We start from the raw sequence: 15,501 nt of genomic DNA on the forward strand, positions 1-15,501 counted from the left end.
ACGCGCCCGCCCCGGGGCTCCAGTGCTGCGCTTTGATTGCCCCGTCCCTCTCCCCCGCCCTCCAGCCGCCCTGCTCCGCCCCCGGGGAGAGGGCCCGGCCGGGAGCAGGCGCCCGCAGCCGAGCTGCCGGAGGGCTAGAGGAGGAGCGCGCGGCCGAGTCCGGGCGCAGCATGACTGCCATCGCCGTGCAGGTAACCCCGGGGACCCGGCGGGGCGCTGAGCCCGCTGCCCCCGAGCGGCCCGGGGTTTCTGCCCCACCGGAGGGCGGGAGGGGACTTTGAGCGGAGCACCAGATCCAGCCGCGGGGGGACGGGGGTGCCGGGAGTGCCCCGTGTGCCCGCCCTCTGTTGCAAGCTTGCGGGGTTCGGAGGAAGGTGGGCCGGAAGCAACTTGGGGGCGCCCCCCCACCCCAGTGCTGCTTCTGCGCGCGGTCTCCTTGCGGCCCTGCAAGCACCCGTGGCTCCCAAGCTTCTTGGGTGGATTTGTCTGCTTTTCTCTGGGGGGTCACCAGTAACCGTGATTAGGCTCACCAGAGGGGCGCCTCCTTTTTAAAAAGGAGAGGCGCGTCTGGGGTGGAGGGATGGACACAGTCCGCTTGCAAAGTGAGGCATGTCTTATGTAACGTGAGGATGCGTCTCCGGGGAAAGCCAGAACTTTCTTGGGCAGGGGCTAGAAAGACCATCTCCTAGACGCGTCTCGGGTGCTGGGGCGGGGACGCCCTCGCTGGGGCGCGCGGATACTTACTAGAGAAGGCTGTAGCGAGAGGGGGGATCCGCATCCCCAAAGGTTTGATTTCTCAGACTGGAGAAAGATGTTTTTATTGGCTGAGAACCTACCCCGTTCCTGCCCCCTCCCTTCGGGCGCGCTGCTGTCCGAAGGCAACTGGGTGGCGGGACCGCTAGCTACCCTGCGAGCGAGCTTCTCCACGGAGGCATCTCAGCAGCTCGCCTCGTCCCGACTGGCCCGACCGTCCTAACGATTACAGAGGCTCGTTGACTTTGCATGCAAGTGCCCAAACCCCCGCACCCCAACACTGACTCTGGTAGATGCTGTTCCGCCCAGTTTATAGACAAAATAACTGAGGCTCAGAGGTGAAGTAGCCAGCCCACGGCAGCCGGCTAAGTGACATAATCGAGATTCAAAGCAGGACTTCTTGGCTCCGAATCCTACTTGCCCTTTCTGCTTTTTACTAACCTTACCCGCCGGGCACCCCCCAAACCCCATCTAGCCAGGACACAGCCGCTTGGGGGAGGAGGGGCGGGTTGCAGCGAGTCCCTCCTTTTTGTTCTGGATCAGCACCTTGAGTCTTGAGGAGGGAGCGTCCGGGACAGGTCCTGGGAACAGGGGGACCCACCGTGAGAAGGGTGGGACAGGGTGTGGTTTTCCCCTCCGGAAGCCCCGCGGTCCAGCTGCGGAGAGAGACTTGTAAACAAGGATTTAGAAGACGTGTGGGGAAGTGAGTGCTAAATTAAGAGGTGCAAAATCGGCAGGCTGGATTAACGGGGCGGGGGCGTTGTGTGCTGGCCCCGGGGCGGGGGTGCAGAAGACTGGTGGCAGGTGAGGGTCCTCGTTAGCGTCGGGGGAGGCGGGGGAGGGCCGTGGGGCGCGCGTGGGCGAGAGGAGCTCAACCCCAGGCTCTGCCGCGAGGGTGGGGCGCGGCTGCGGGGTGGGTGCTGTCCCTGTCCGACAATCGTCGCTGCTGTTCAGGAGCCCCTTAAAGCCGTGCCAGGGGCTGTTCTAAGATCTTGTGATAACTCCTTCCAGCTCCACCCACAACCACCGGGAGGAAGATGCTGTATTTTCCTTCGTAGGCGAGAAAACCCAGAGAAAAGGGATGCATGCGTGCCAGAGGACAGACAGCAAAAAGCAGGCTGGCTGGGGTCGTGCAGGCCAACTCTTCAGGAAGCTGGCCAAGAAATTTCTGGTTAATCATGATGGGGGCCTGACTTGGGCCTGCCCAGAGTGGGCAGAGTCTGTAGGCATGCATGGGGTGGGAGGTAATGTTGGGGATATGAGGACTGAATTGTGAGCAGACCCTCTGGGGTTGAGGGGAGCCGGGGGGCGGGGGTGGTCCTGGGGTATAGAGGAAAAGAAGACCTTGGCAGTGGACTCAGTGGCCCAGGAGTGTCGAGTGACCCCGTCCTGGAGATCATAGAAATCATTCAGGTTTAGAGGTGGGAAAGAGAAACACATTTTTTTGCGGAGGAAAAGAGATTACAGTGCCTTGGCCAAGGTCCCACTGCTGGAGGCGGCCAGGGCAGGGGCAGGACTAGACAGCCTTCATTCCTTCTTGTCCATTGGCCCTCCGCTGACCACCCTGCGGCGGGCTGCCCTCCAGGAGAAGCTTTCAGGCCCTGGGTCACTGGAAGTCAGCACAGGTGCAGGCAGCTTGAGTGTGGGGCAGGGTGGTTAGGAATGAAGACTCCAATATGCATTCATCTTGTTGCTCATATTGTCAGCAGCCCCCAAGCACCTTTATGGACGTGATCTCATTTAATCTTTGGGAGTTTTCTTGGTGATCAGAGAGTTTCCACGAAGCCCTGCGTTGAGGGGGGAGGGGAAAGAAATGAACTGATGTGAGCTGTCTTCTCTTTGATCCCAGTGTGGTGTCTGAAGGGCTGGAGACTAAAGTCCAGTCTGTGCCCAAGGCAGGTGGGGCCGAGCGGGGGACGGGACGTACCTGTTCTCTAGGTCCTGGGTCCTGGGTTTCGTGACTTGACTGGGGCCTTGCATCTGGGGCTCTCCCGGCCTAGGACCTTACCAACCAACTTCTGGGGGCCTCGTAACCTGGCCAGGTAACTTCATGGCACCTGCTGTCCTGCAGGGGTCGCCAACTCCATCTTGTAGATGAGAAACCCAGGGCCAAAGAGGTTCAGAAGCCACCCAAGGACAAACACCTTTAATGGTTTGTAGAAGCAGAGGTTTCAAGATTTCCTTAGTCTGTTTCTTAGCAGGAAAGCCTTTTTTTGATTTGTTTTTTGGTTTTTTTCTCTGGTGGAATCCAAGACAGACTCCTAGGCCACCAGTGTCTCTAGCAGGTAGGAAGGACCTGTTGTGGTTGAAGTGGGGAAGCGTCCTAGCTGGCCAGCTCAGGGTCCCCTACCCCCCCACCCCCCGCTTCAGCACCTGGAAGCCGCTGAGGAGGCAGGGGGTCACAGTTTGAGAAACCACAGCTGACTCCACTGGGGTGTTCTTTATAACGCCCCAGGCTACCTTTGGGGATGTGAGTTGGGGCCCTGACCCCGCCTCAGGCATCCCTCTGCACTCTACTCCTTTTCCTCGTCAGTCATACTGAGCCCCTAACACGAAGTCCCCGAACTTGGAAGGCCCCCGTAGGTATGTATTGGCTGGATGCATCCCATGCCCTGCACATTATACAATTGTCCCGGCAGCTGTAACAGGCTTTACTGTGATTTAGGTGAGTGACCTTGGGGAAGTCATCTGACCTCTGCGTGACATAGTTTCCCTCTTTATACACCCCTGCTGGAGCTCCCTACTCTTATGAACCTCACAGGTTTGAGGAAAATAGGGCCCTGCTTAGGCAGAAGCGCTGAAAGCAAACCGGGTCCTTATTCACGTAGCCCTCGGGCTGAAATTTATCAGTAGCCTCTGCTCAGGTGGGCAGGTTAGCAGCCAGCCTGATGTTCCTGCTGGGGCTCTGACCACAGGAGTCTCCCAGGAGCATGGCTTTGCTTTCTGTCCCTGAGAGGTGTTACCACCGACTTGCCTCTGGAAGGCTCCATTTGCACATGGTATAGGGTGCACCCCGTAGTAGTCCTTGTTCGGTTTCCCCTGTGGTGACAGACGCGCATGAGTTGCCTGCTTTGCTTGCCTCCCAAACTGGGGTGTAACCTGGGCTGCTTCCGTACACACTGTAAAGGGGGTAATTTATGACTGGGTAGGAGACTCATTGAGAGGGAGCTTCCGATAGCAGTGACAGTGGTGACACAATGACCATTCATTCATCCCACGGCTCTGCTCAAGCAGTCACTGAATGCCCAGGTCAAGCTCTGTACCATGCACCAGGGATGCAGCAGTGCCTAACTGGGAGGCCCTGCCCTCTTGGAGAGCACAGCATCTGCATGCAATAGGCAATATATAAGTTCAAGTCAAAAGGGAATGGATAACTGGTGGTCAGAACAGTGAAGAAAACAGGGCGCCTGACTGGAGGAGGCCTGGTTTGGATGGGGTTGGGGAGGCAAGAAAGATCTCTGAGGAAGGGACATTTCCACGGAGACATGAGGAATGGAAAAAAGGAGGTAGCCTGAAGAAGAACCTTTTAGGTGGAGGGGCCAGTAGGTCTGAGGAAGAAAGTTCTAAGCTTGTCCTTGGGTTTGGAAAGAGGGCTGCTGTGTTTGAGCAAGGGGGCCAGGAAGAGTGTGCTTGGGGGTGAAGTGGGAGAGGGAGGCAGGACAGAAGGTAAAGGGCTTGGCAGTGGTAAGGAGTTTGACTCTTTGAAGTATTTTTCTTTTGTTGCTTTCTGGTTGGGGATGGAACCCATGCCTGGGTGGTGTCCTGGCCCAGTTTGCGAGAAGAGAGGGGCGGGTGCACCCTTCAGGGCTGAAACCAGAGGCTGAAGGAGAGCCTCAGGGGCCTCTCCATGCGCAAAAGCTGCTAGACAGACATATTGATTGGCAAACTCTGGGTGGGGTTCAGGTTCAGACTGAACAAGACCGAAGGGCAAAGTGCAAACATCATTTGCAGTACCGAGGAAAACAAGGTAATAACATATGGAGTCTGGGACGTGCAGAACCAGCTGGGTGGAGATCAGGGTAAAACTGAAGTGTACTGGGAAGTCCTGGGAGAAGGGGAATGTAGCCTTGTATTAGCATGCTAATTGAAAAAAAAAAAAAAAAGAATACTCATAATCCGGTGCCCAGATTCTTGCTTTGTGTACAAAGAAACCCAGGGGGTACTGCAAGTTCAAGGTCACACTAGCCTGGCCTGACAAGTTTTCTGAATTCAGAACTGACAAGGATCTACCAACCTGCTGGTCAATAGAATTTGGATTTCTTATTCGTGAAGATCATTAAAGAAAGAAAGGTCAGGGAACTTTTCATTGCCTGGTGAATAGTTGGATAATCGGTGCTTCTAGGTCTTGAATGGAGGACAGGGAGCAGGTGGAATGGGGGAAAGGCTCCCCAAGGGGGTGGGTCTGTGCTGAAAGGTAAGGAGGGAGTTGGGAAGGAAGCTACTTGCAAAGGTGGGCATTCTGGGCCTCGAAGGAGACTACAGCAGAAAAAATAAGGCTTTGGGAAGCTGGGAGCATGGACAAGGGTTTTCCCTAAAAAGGTTGGAGGGGTGGAGCAGGGCCCTCCCTGACATGCCCTCCGTGGTGTCTTCCAGGCCCAGAGGCTGCTGGCCCAGAGGAGGCCCCAGCGGCCCTTCTTGGAATCCTTCATCCGGGCCCTCATCATTGTGTGTGCTGCCCTGGCCTTGGTCCTCTCCTCCATCTCCATCTGTGATGGCCACTGGCTGCTGGCTGAGGACCGCCTCTTCGGGCTCTGGCACTTCTGCACTTCGTCCAACCAGACAGGGACACACTGTCTCAGAGACCTGAGTCAGGCCCATGTGCCTGGGCTGGCCGTGGGCATGGTCCTGGCCCGCAGTGTGGGCGCCTTGGCCGTGGTGGCCGCCATTTTGGGCCTAGAGCTCCTCATGGTGTCCCAGGTGTGTGAGGACCTCCACTCACGGCGCAAGTGGGCCATGGGTTCTGTCGTCCTCCTCATTTCCTTCGTCCTCTCCTCCGGGGGGCTCCTGAGTTTCGTGATCCTCCTCTGGAACCACGTCACGTTCACTGGCTTCACCCTGATGTTCTGGTGCGAGTTCACGGCCTCCTTCCTCTTCTTTCTGAATGCCATCAGTGGCCTTCACATCAACAGCATCACCCATCCCTGGGGCCAACCAAGGAAATTGTAGGCCCCCCTCCCAAATCCGAGGACATCAGTTTCTACGAGAAAGTGTGGTCAAGATGGGACGTTTCCAACACGTGACCTCTGGTGGGGGGCGGGAAGGGTGGGGCAATGACCTTGAAACTGCTGCCTCTCAGCCAGTAACCTTTGGGTGGTTGGCCAGATTCAGCCCAGCGGCCTTTGCAGCTGGCCTGCGGGGCCAGAGGCGAGGAGGGTGCTTCAGTGCCACCAGCTTAGCCCAGTTATTAGGATGTTGATTTTAGGAGAAGTAACACGTTTTAAAACCCTTTTCTTGAATCCTTCTTTTAAAAATCCTTTCTTGAATCCTTCCAGGATGGGAATAGATTTGGAAGCAGAGTGTGTAACGGTGTCTGGGCTGGCTGCACAGCTAAGTGCAGCTCCCAGTTGTTTTATTGACTCTGTGCCAGGATAGGGGCTCTGGGGCCCCTGGGGTCTCCTGGGATTGCCCAGAGTGGATCATTCCTCCAGCAAAGCATATCCAGTCAGTGCCTCGGACTTTTCTTCCGCCAGCTCAAAGGGCCTTTATGGGCACATTTCCCTGCTATAGCTTCAGTCATGCTAGGGAGGCAGAATTCAGGATTCCCTCGATTTCTTCCACATGCTAGGTTTTCAAAACATTTGACTCGATTTGAACCCTGCCCTTTGGTGTGTGTTGGGGGGGTGGTACATAATTCTTGAATAACTGCAACTTCCTGCAGCCGGCTGTCCTGTCTGGGAATCCTGCCTGAACCCTTCCAGCAAGCTTCTCAGGACAGCCCTCCAGCCGAATACACAGTCCTCCCGAGGCGAGCGTGTGTGTGCGCGCGCACGTCTGGCTTTGATAAGGGTCAAGACGGCCTCGGGTACCACTTTTGATTCTAGAGCACATTTCCAAAGAGTGCATATCTGGACCTGCGGAACTCCAGGGGGGTCAAGGGGCCTTGCCAGGCCTTGAGTAATGATTAACAGCCATCCTGGGGATGAGTGCAGGTGAAGGGGACCAGGAACCAGTGGAGATTTCCATCCTTGCCAGCAGATGTGCATTTCTGGGGAACCAGTTGCCCCCTTCCCAGTGTCTTTTCTGCCCCAGAGCTGGGGGATTTGCCCTCAAGCCATTTCATTCCACACTAACCCCTTCCCTCTCCACCGGCTCCACTCTAGCTGCTTCTGGTGTGGGTTTTTGGTCTCTGCCCCGCCCTGGTCACCGCAGGCTCCCCTTTCTGGGCTGGGCTGGGTGCTTCTCTCTCTCTCTCGTGGGTTTTTAAAAAACTTGGACTCCAAAATGTATATGGAGTCCATGGAGATCACTGAAGAAAGTGTCATGGGCCAACCTGTTTTTCAGAGAACAGAGCTCATCAACCAGACGGGCTGGGTTCTCAGCCCTGGGAAATAGGCACCTGACCTTTCATTCCAGGAGCCATTCACCTGGCACAAAGGGGTGTGACCTTGTCTCTGCAGTGGGGAGGTGCAGAGGTGGGAAGCCAGGGCCCAGAGGGGGGCAGCACTTGTCCAGGGTCACCCACCAGCAAGATGCCTTCTCTATGTTGTGGCTTCTGTCCAGAATGCTTCCCCCCACCACCGAAAACACTGGTAGGCTTCGTTTTATAAAAGGGTTTAAATGTTCAGTTCACTTTAATCCTCACATGGCTGGTGGTGAGGGAGTGCTTACGGTCAAGGGAACTGAGATCCAGAGAATAAAGGGGAGACAGGCCCCTGTCCGGTGCCCAGGAGTGAAGAAACAGATGCAGCCTTAGAGCATGGGGATTTGAAACCAAAAGCTTTGGACTGAACTCATGCCCCTTCTTGCAGAGTATCTTGGGCAAGTCGCGGCACCTTGGTGAACCTGTTTCTCTTTTCTGTCCCACGGAATCTATGCCCCATTCCCAGCTGCTGTGCCCCCAGGGCTGTAGATAACTGCAAGCAGGAGGAACAGAGGGGTGCCTTGTGCCACGCTAGGGTTACTAAGGAAGCTGGGGGTCTTGGGGTTCTCTTGGCCTCACTGACTTGGTCAGATGAATGCAGTCGTCTTGAAGCTGTAGGGTCAGATCTGCCGGGCAGGTGAGTTGTAGTGAGGCATAGGGAGGGTCCACCCACGGCCAAGGGTCTCCATTTCTCCTGTTTCAGGGGCTTCAAACTTAACCCTGGAAACTCCAGGAAGGGGTAGGGAAGTGAGAGGGAGCGGTCCTCCTTCACCTTATGTCTCGAGGGCCAAAACGAGTGGGTAGTTATAGACCAAACCCATCCCAGCTGCCATTTACTTCCCTGTCCTCTTCTGGAGCCCCTGACCCAGGCCCTCTTCCTGCCCCATGGTCCCCCCATTATTTTCAGTTCTGAGGAACCTCTCACCAGAGCCCCCTCCCCATCCCAAGGCTCAGAGGAGGGGGGGTTGTTGGTCACAGGAGGAAGCAGATGATGTCTGCTGAGAAGACGGGTCCGGGGCTGTCCCGCAGCAGTGTCTGGCCTTCTCATGACCCGTCTCGGTGTCTGTCCCATGGGTGGCCCTGCTCCAGACTCTCAGATGACACTGGCCCTGCAGGTGGCCCCGCTCTGCTCCGAGGTGCTGGCCTTGGTGCTGTGGGCAAGACCGCTTGTGCCGTTGCTGAAGGAGGAGCTGAGGGCCACGGGGCGCAGTAGGGACTCACGGAGGTGCCACTGCCGCCACTTCTTCTGAACCTCCAGCTGCACCTGGCCCAGAGACCAGTCGTCAGCCGGGCAGACGGGCACCTGGTGCCCGCAGGCCCGTTCACTCGCCCGGGACCTCGGCATGCGCCCTGCTTCTGCTGCCCAGGGGTCCTGCCTCCCCCTCTCCCTCAGGCCACTCAGTGGCTAGGGAGCTCCTCCATCGGGGCAGCCAAGAACACTCACCTCCCCATTGAGGAAGCAGTAGAGGACCGCCACCACCAGGCCCTGCAGAGGGGCAGAGCAGTAAGGGGTCAGTGCAGGTGCTCCGGCACCCGGCCTCCTTCCTCCAACCTCCTCCCCATGTCCTTAATTGCCAGCCCCAGGCTCACTTCTCCCCAGGAAGTGCTCCAGAGCCTTCCCACACCTCTCACCCCTGGGGAGGGTGGTGGTGGGGGGGGACTGGGGCTACCTCTTCTGGGGTCCCCACAGTGCCCCCTGGCTGTGCCAGCATCATCTGGCACAGACTCAGCTCCTTGGGGCAGGGCTAGGGTCCAGCGTGGGGCATTACACACATGGGATTTCAGAGTAGAAGCTGCTAACTTGGGCCAGTGGGGATGGGGCAAGTCCCCTGAATTAGTAAGGTGGGCCATCTGGGAGAAGCAGGGAGTGGCAGCCCCTGATGTGCACCTGTCCCTCAGGTAGGGGGTGGGGCCAGCCCCTGGGAGACCCTGTGCCCTGTGTGGGTGGGCTCATTTTCAAGATAAGCTGGAAATGGCGATGTTCTAACATGGGCAACCATTCAAACTGAAACACGAACGTGTGAGCGTGAGGTCCGCACAAAGCCAGAGTGTAGGTCCTGGCCAGCAAGCAGTGGGGTGTGACTTCCTGCTTATATCACCTTGGCTAGGGGCTGTGAGGCTATATACACATTGTGTTCCCTGGTGGGGTGGGGGTTGGTGCCTGTGAGGACCCTCCTTCCCTAGTATCTGGAGCTCCTGTTTTCCCAGGGGTGCCTCCCCCTGCCCCCCAATCCTGGCATGGAGCTTTGCCAGGGCAGGGACTCCAGTCTCGAGATGTAGGATTTGAGGCCCAGAGGCCTGCTTGGGACCATAAGCTACGGGCAGAGTCTCTTCAGTGCTTATGTCCTGCTCACCTCCTCAGGGATCCGCCTTGGGCCAGCCTGCCTTTCCTTCTGCCGTGAGGCTTCCCAGGCTGGTGAGCACCCTCCCCCTCAGAGGCCTTGGTGTCCTAGCTCTGACCTCAGGGGGCCCTAACGCCCCTTCCGAGTCCCACCCAGGCCTGCCCTGACCTACTTACTTGGAAAAGACCCCAAAGAATGATGAACCAGCCCTGCTGTGGTGGGTTTAATACGTACAATTGCTCAGGGCTGCCGTCGTTTTAACAAGAGTTAGTGACAGACCTGGAAGAATTTGCTTTAGAGTATCGGGCACTGAGGACCGCTCCCCAGAATGGGGATCATTTGGAGGAGGTGAGGGGCTGGAATGGTTACTCAAGGCCGCAGTTTCCAGATTTTGTAGCACATTAGAATCACCTGGGACCGGTTGCCTATGTTACACTCCATACCCCAAGGCCAAATGTTTCAGGATGATGGAAGCGGCAGCAGCTTTAAAAAATCCCAGGTGGTTCTAATGGGCATTCCCAGGTGGGAACCACTGTTGGAGGGTGTGAAAGGCTTAGAGATGAAATGGAACAGGATGCAGCGTGCCGCCTGGCCTGCTTACTTGTGGGGTGCTGGGTCCCAGATGCTTCATTTAATCCTTGCGAAAGCCCTAGCAGGGAGGAGCCCTGTCTCCCCTGGGGAGGAACTGAGTCACAGGGGGTTTCGGCAGCACTGGCGCTGTGTGTGATTGGCCCAGAGCTGGTGGTCAGGCTGCTGGCTGTGGGGGCTGCCCATCTCACTGGGCCCAGCGGTGCCTGTGCCTCCAAGATCCTGGGACACATCTGCGAGTTCAGGTGAGGGCAGGAGCCCCAAGGGAGGGAAAGTTAATCATGCCCCAAATATCGATAGGGCAGGCCTCCCGCAGCCAGCAAGTTTAAGAAATTCCACAGTCTTTATACAATCATAAAGATGAAGTCTTGGAAGAATTTTAATGACGTGGAGAAAGGTTCACAACAGGTGAGACAGAGAATTCGAACAAGCAAGTTAGAAAACCACACACAGCATGACCTCAATTATATGGGCTGTGTGTACGTGTGTGTCTTCCCGGATAGAAGAGAGACTTAAAAAGAAAAAAAGGAGAGAGAGACTTAGAAGTAAACCCATCATCATTTTAACAGGTAATTTCTGGGGTCATGAGATTATGGATGATTTTTTTTTCTTTTTTAACTTTTCCTTATTTTCCAGATTTTCTACAATAAGTGTTATTTCTACAATCAGAAAAAGCAAATCAACTTTCGTTTCTATAAGTCTATGACTGATAATGTATTTGTGGTTCTGTGTGTCTTTAAGCCCCTGTCCTCTAGAGATTCGGTACTGGAATATTTACATTTGAGTAAAACCATCCCTTTGATGTGCTTAAAATGATGGGGGATGGGGTGAAGGGAGAGGATGGTGACAGAGATGGAACCAGCCAGGACTTGAGTGGGCAGTGGTCACATGGGGGTTCACTATCTACTATTCTCTTCACTTTAATATATGGGAGACATGTTCTATAATACAGAATTTTTAAAAATATGTACATTATATAGAATATACATGTGTAATATACAATAAAATGATATATGTTTGTATGTGAACAAAGGTTTAAAAGCCTCAAAGATCCGTTTTCTGTGTAAACATTTCTATGGGAACATTAGGAAAGCGCTTTTGGTTTTCTCTTGACAAGCCATTTCCTTAGAAGCCGAATGGCCTTCACTGGCAGGCCTGGGCCCCAACCACAAGCCCCAACTCCAGGGGACAGGAAGTTCCCTTTCTATGCAGGGAGGCAGACCTGGGTCTCCGTGATCGAAGTGAGGTCACTACCCATTTCTGGAAGCCAGGTCGAGGTCTTCCGCCCCTGTGGACTTGGAATGCCCACCCTTGCTAAATGCGCCATTGTGTGAGCCCAGCCTCCCCACACGTTACAAGAGCAGGTGGGCATGAAAGCTCCCGGGTCCAGAAACAAAGAACATGGATTATGCAAGAGGCTATGTTCTCTGGAGGCCCGGGTGCTGGCAGGGAGCGCTGGGCAGAGGAGAGAGGCCCAGTGAGGAGAGAGGGGACAGCCCTGGGGTAGGGTCTGAAGGCAGGGTTAGGACAAGACCGGACACTGCTCAAGAATGTGTTCCCAGTGATGTGTCCTTCCTGGAACCTGAAAGTGACAGGAGGGTGACCCTGACCCCCCAACCCTGAACCGAACTCAGGGACTGAGGGAGACTCTGAGCCCCATCCTGAGACCGAAGTCTCCCCCGTGAGGAGGACTTTGCAGGATAATCAGTGTTGTTAAGGACAGGCTGGCTTCTTGAGGAAGATCCCCTGGGAGAAATTTCTCTCAGTCCCCAAAGCCTATAATGTCTAGGCTTTTCCCGAGAATTAGCTTGTCCCCATCTATAGATATTATAAATCTTGGAACAGATTGCGTTTCTGTCTTTGCTTTGGCTACTGGGGAGCTCCAAACCAAATGTCTGACCCATCTCTCCTACCTTCATAGCACTCTATTGAATTTGCTTCTCTGTATGAACTCAATTTTGACTTTTATTTTATTTTTTCACTGATCCTTCATCTACTTTTTTTTTTTTTTGTCCTCTGTATGGTCTTCCTGAAAGCTACGCCATATTATTTTTGGAAGGAGACAGTTATGAGAGTGTAAACAAGAGGGCTGTCCAAACATGTTTACTATTTGGTTTTTGTTGTTGTTGTTTTTACTATTTGTTTTTTAAGCCTCACAAGATCTCACTGAATTAGGAGGTAGGTGATTTCTCCCCTCACTCTCCTTTTTTTTAAAGTTGGTTTTTATTTTTGATACATTGTGTGTGCACATAGTTTCAAAGAGTCCAGTGATTCTCCTCACAAAACAAGAGCAACCTCGGAACACCCCTGCCCCCATTTCCTGTGCCTCAGAGGCAACTACTTGGAATTCTCTTTGCTGCTTCTGAATAATATGCTGATGCTGCACCTTCTGGATTTTTCAGTTTGGGGCACTTTCATGGACTTCCCAGAATGAAGAGGAGGACTTTATTCTCTTTCAGACACCCACCCTCCCCCATTCCCACAATGCTCATCTTCCTGCCCCGCTTTTTGATGGCTCAGCCACAGCCCTCAGCTAGCGTCATTTTGACTATGTATGTATCCTTTTGTCTTCCCTGGAGTCAGTCTCTCTCCTTAGTTTTACCTCCCACCCCTATCTGACCGGTGGGGGGACTTGGGCCCCACTCGGGGTCCCACAGCACAGTGAGGTCCTGCCTACCTCCTCTTGGGCGTGTGCCTAATGAGGCATCCCACACTGCGCGGCTGGACCCTTCCAGGGAGACCCGGCTTGCTGTCCCTATGAACTCCCGAGGGTCATAATCCCTGAAGCTTACCTGGAACGAGCCAAGGGCCAATTCAAAGAACCACTGGACCTCAATGGCGTCCTCTGGGGAGAAGGCGAAGATGATGTAGTGGACTCCAAAGAGGGGGATCAGCAGGAGGGTGGACTTGGCCAGGCGCCTGCAGACACAGATCCACTGGTGTCCTGCCCCCTCCCCACAGGCACGACTCTGCAAGCCCCAACCTGTCAGATTGCAGAGGCCTGCAGCAGTGCCCCCAAACCTTTGTGGTTTTACTTTTTATTTTGGAGAATTTCCAACTCCCACGTACCCATCACCCAGGGCCAGTCCTCTAAACTTTCTGATCATGCACCCCATCAGGAAAAAAAAAAATGTGAACACGTATCCACCCAAATAACTTTATTATTTATAAATTACGTGCGTGTGTCATTGAACCTATTATTTACGAAACCAGCGTTCTTACTTTTTTGATAATAATAAATATCTATAAGGAGAAGTTCTTTCATTTTCTTCCCAGATCCCAGATTAGGGTTGCTAAATTTAGCAAATAAAAATACAGGATGCCCAGTTCAATTTGAATTTCAGATAAACAAGGAATAATATTTTTGGGGAGTAAGCGCTAAAACACTATTCGTCGTTTATCCCAAATTCAGACTGAACTGGGCATCCTCTATTTTATCTGGCAACTTTATCCTGGATTCCCCAGCTCCACCCTACTGTGGTGCCCACTACCCTAAGATGTCCTGGAGAATCTGTCACCAGGCAATCTAGGTCACTGCCAGATTCCCAAAGCCCAGAACATCACAGAGGAAGTCTTCGTCGGACACTGATTTGCCTTTAACGATTCTGTTGTGAATTGTGTCTCCCCCGCCCAGATTCACCCACTGAAGCCCTCACCGCAGGACCTCAGAAATACCTATCTGTATTTGCAGGTAGGGCCTGTAAAAAGATGACTAACGTAAAATGAGGTCATTAGGGTGGGACCTTAGTCCAATCACCTGGTGTCCTTATAAGAAGAGGAGGAGGCACCCAGAACAAAAGGCCAGGTAAGGGCAGCCATCTACAAGGCCAGGAGCGAGGTCTCAGAAGAAATCAAACCTGTGGGCACCTGGATCTTGGGTTTCCAGCCTCCGGAACTCCGAGTAAATAAATTTCTCTTCTTTATACCGTCCCATGTGTGGTTATTTTGCTATGGGGGCCCTATCAAGCTAATACAGCATCTCCCTTTAACATCTTAAAGGTTTTAAAGTATTTTTGGATTGCACATCTTGAAAATCAGATGAAAGCTAGAGCCTTTCTCCCCTGAAAAACACACAGACCTATACACATTTCTCTGAATTTGGGTCGCTGAAGCTCATTGGCAGACTCCCTAACGCTGCCCCAAACACAGATTTCTGCTTCCTGGGATCCTGAGAGATTTCTTTATCTTTCCACTGCTGGAGCTGCGTCTAAGGCTTCCCAGTGGACCCACTTCTCCCCACCCCCATTCCCAATTGCATCAAAACCTCCTTGGAACCAGGGCCAGTTGGGTAAACGATAGGCACTCTGTAAATACCTGTTGACTGACTGACTGACCGTGCCTGGGTCTTTGCCCTCCACTTACTTATAATGGCTCACTTCATTTCCTCTTGTTTCTTGGGTTCTAAGTTTTCTCATCAGGATTCTTAGAATGTTTATAAAAAGGATGAAATTAATCTGTAAAACACAAGAGGGGGGTGTGGGCTGAAGGTGATTGCCACCTCTCCTGGCCTTGACCCCTTGGCCCTGAGGGCAGAGAAAGCATTGCAGACCACATCCAGGATTGCAGGTCTCTGAGCCACCCCGCCCGGCCTGCCGCCCCAGAGTCCCGGTGGAACAGGCTGTCTGGAGGTGATGGCTGACGCAGCACCCGTGCCTGTCCCTGGCTGCAGGAGCTCTAAGGTCTGCTCAGTTGTGGCAGGGATTCCTCACACTGGAATGCATTGGCATTCCCCAGCGACCTTGTTAAAAGGCAGGTAACCGGTGACCTGAGATGCTGCATTTTTTTCTTAAGATTTTATTTATTTATTTGCCAGAGAGAGAGAGAGAGAGAGAAAGCACAAGCAGGGGGAGCGGCAGGCAGAGGGAGAAGCAGGCTCCCCGCTGAGCAAGGACCCTGATGCGGGGCTCGATCCCAGGACCCCGGGATCACGACCTGAGCCAAAGGCAGACGCTTAACCAACTGAGTCACCCAGGCATCCCAAGAGTCTGCACTTCTGTCCTTGGCTACACTTTGAGTGGCAAGGCTTTCTTCTCTGAGAGGTTCTTAAAAGTTTTGGGTGCGGATTGGGGGGCTGCCTCCCCCAGAAGTTCCGGGTCAGTAAATCTGGGGTGGGGCCGCCAAATTTGCATTTTTTAATAAGCTTCCAGGTGATGCTGAAGCTGCTAGTCTGGGGACCACACTTTGAGAACCACTGTTTCAAAGCCTTATAGAGTCGCTTTGCAGTTTAATCACCAACTC

The 15,501-nt window shown here is 53.9% G+C and overlaps 2 protein-coding genes across 2 annotated transcripts in view; one reads left to right on the forward strand and one right to left on the reverse strand.

The window, feature by feature from the left end:
* Window positions 1-78: 78 nt before the first annotated feature.
* On the forward strand, window positions 79-6,209 carry TMEM37 (transmembrane protein 37). The gene is made up of 2 exons (XM_028101302.2): window positions 79-191; window positions 5,347-6,209. The coding sequence occupies exons 1-2, from the start codon at window positions 171-173 to the stop codon at window positions 5,917-5,919; spliced, it is 594 nt and encodes a 197-aa protein (XP_027957103.1). The 5' UTR covers window positions 79-170; the 3' UTR covers window positions 5,920-6,209.
* A 2,217-nt stretch (window positions 6,210-8,426) lies between these two features.
* SCTR (secretin receptor) overlaps window positions 8,427-15,501 on the reverse strand; it is a 69,110-nt gene continuing 62,035 nt past the window's right edge. The window contains exons 10-13 of the mRNA XM_028101278.2: window positions 14,626-14,717; window positions 13,056-13,182; window positions 8,778-8,819; window positions 8,427-8,597 (exon numbers count right to left, since the gene is read on the reverse strand). Of these exons, the coding sequence (XP_027957079.1) occupies window positions 8,427-8,597; window positions 8,778-8,819; window positions 13,056-13,182; window positions 14,626-14,717 (432 nt within the window). The remainder of the gene's footprint in view (window positions 8,598-8,777; window positions 8,820-13,055; window positions 13,183-14,625; window positions 14,718-15,501) is intronic.

This window comes from Eumetopias jubatus, unplaced genomic scaffold, assembly GCF_037043125.1.
Source record: "Eumetopias jubatus isolate StellerSeaLion01/CBP00866 unplaced genomic scaffold, mEumJub1_p1.0 scaffold_3, whole genome shotgun sequence".
Classification (NCBI taxonomy): Eukaryota; Metazoa; Chordata; class Mammalia; order Carnivora; family Otariidae; genus Eumetopias; species Eumetopias jubatus.

Bases quoted from the DNA above. Each gene is read 5' to 3' on its own strand.
- TMEM37 (XM_028101302.2), top strand. From the start codon at position 171: ATGACTGCCATCGCCGTGCAG. The intron at 192-5,346 runs GTAACCCCGGGG...GGTGTCTTCCAG, and splicing joins TGACTGCCATCGCCGTGCAG to GCCCAGAGGCTGCTGGCCCA.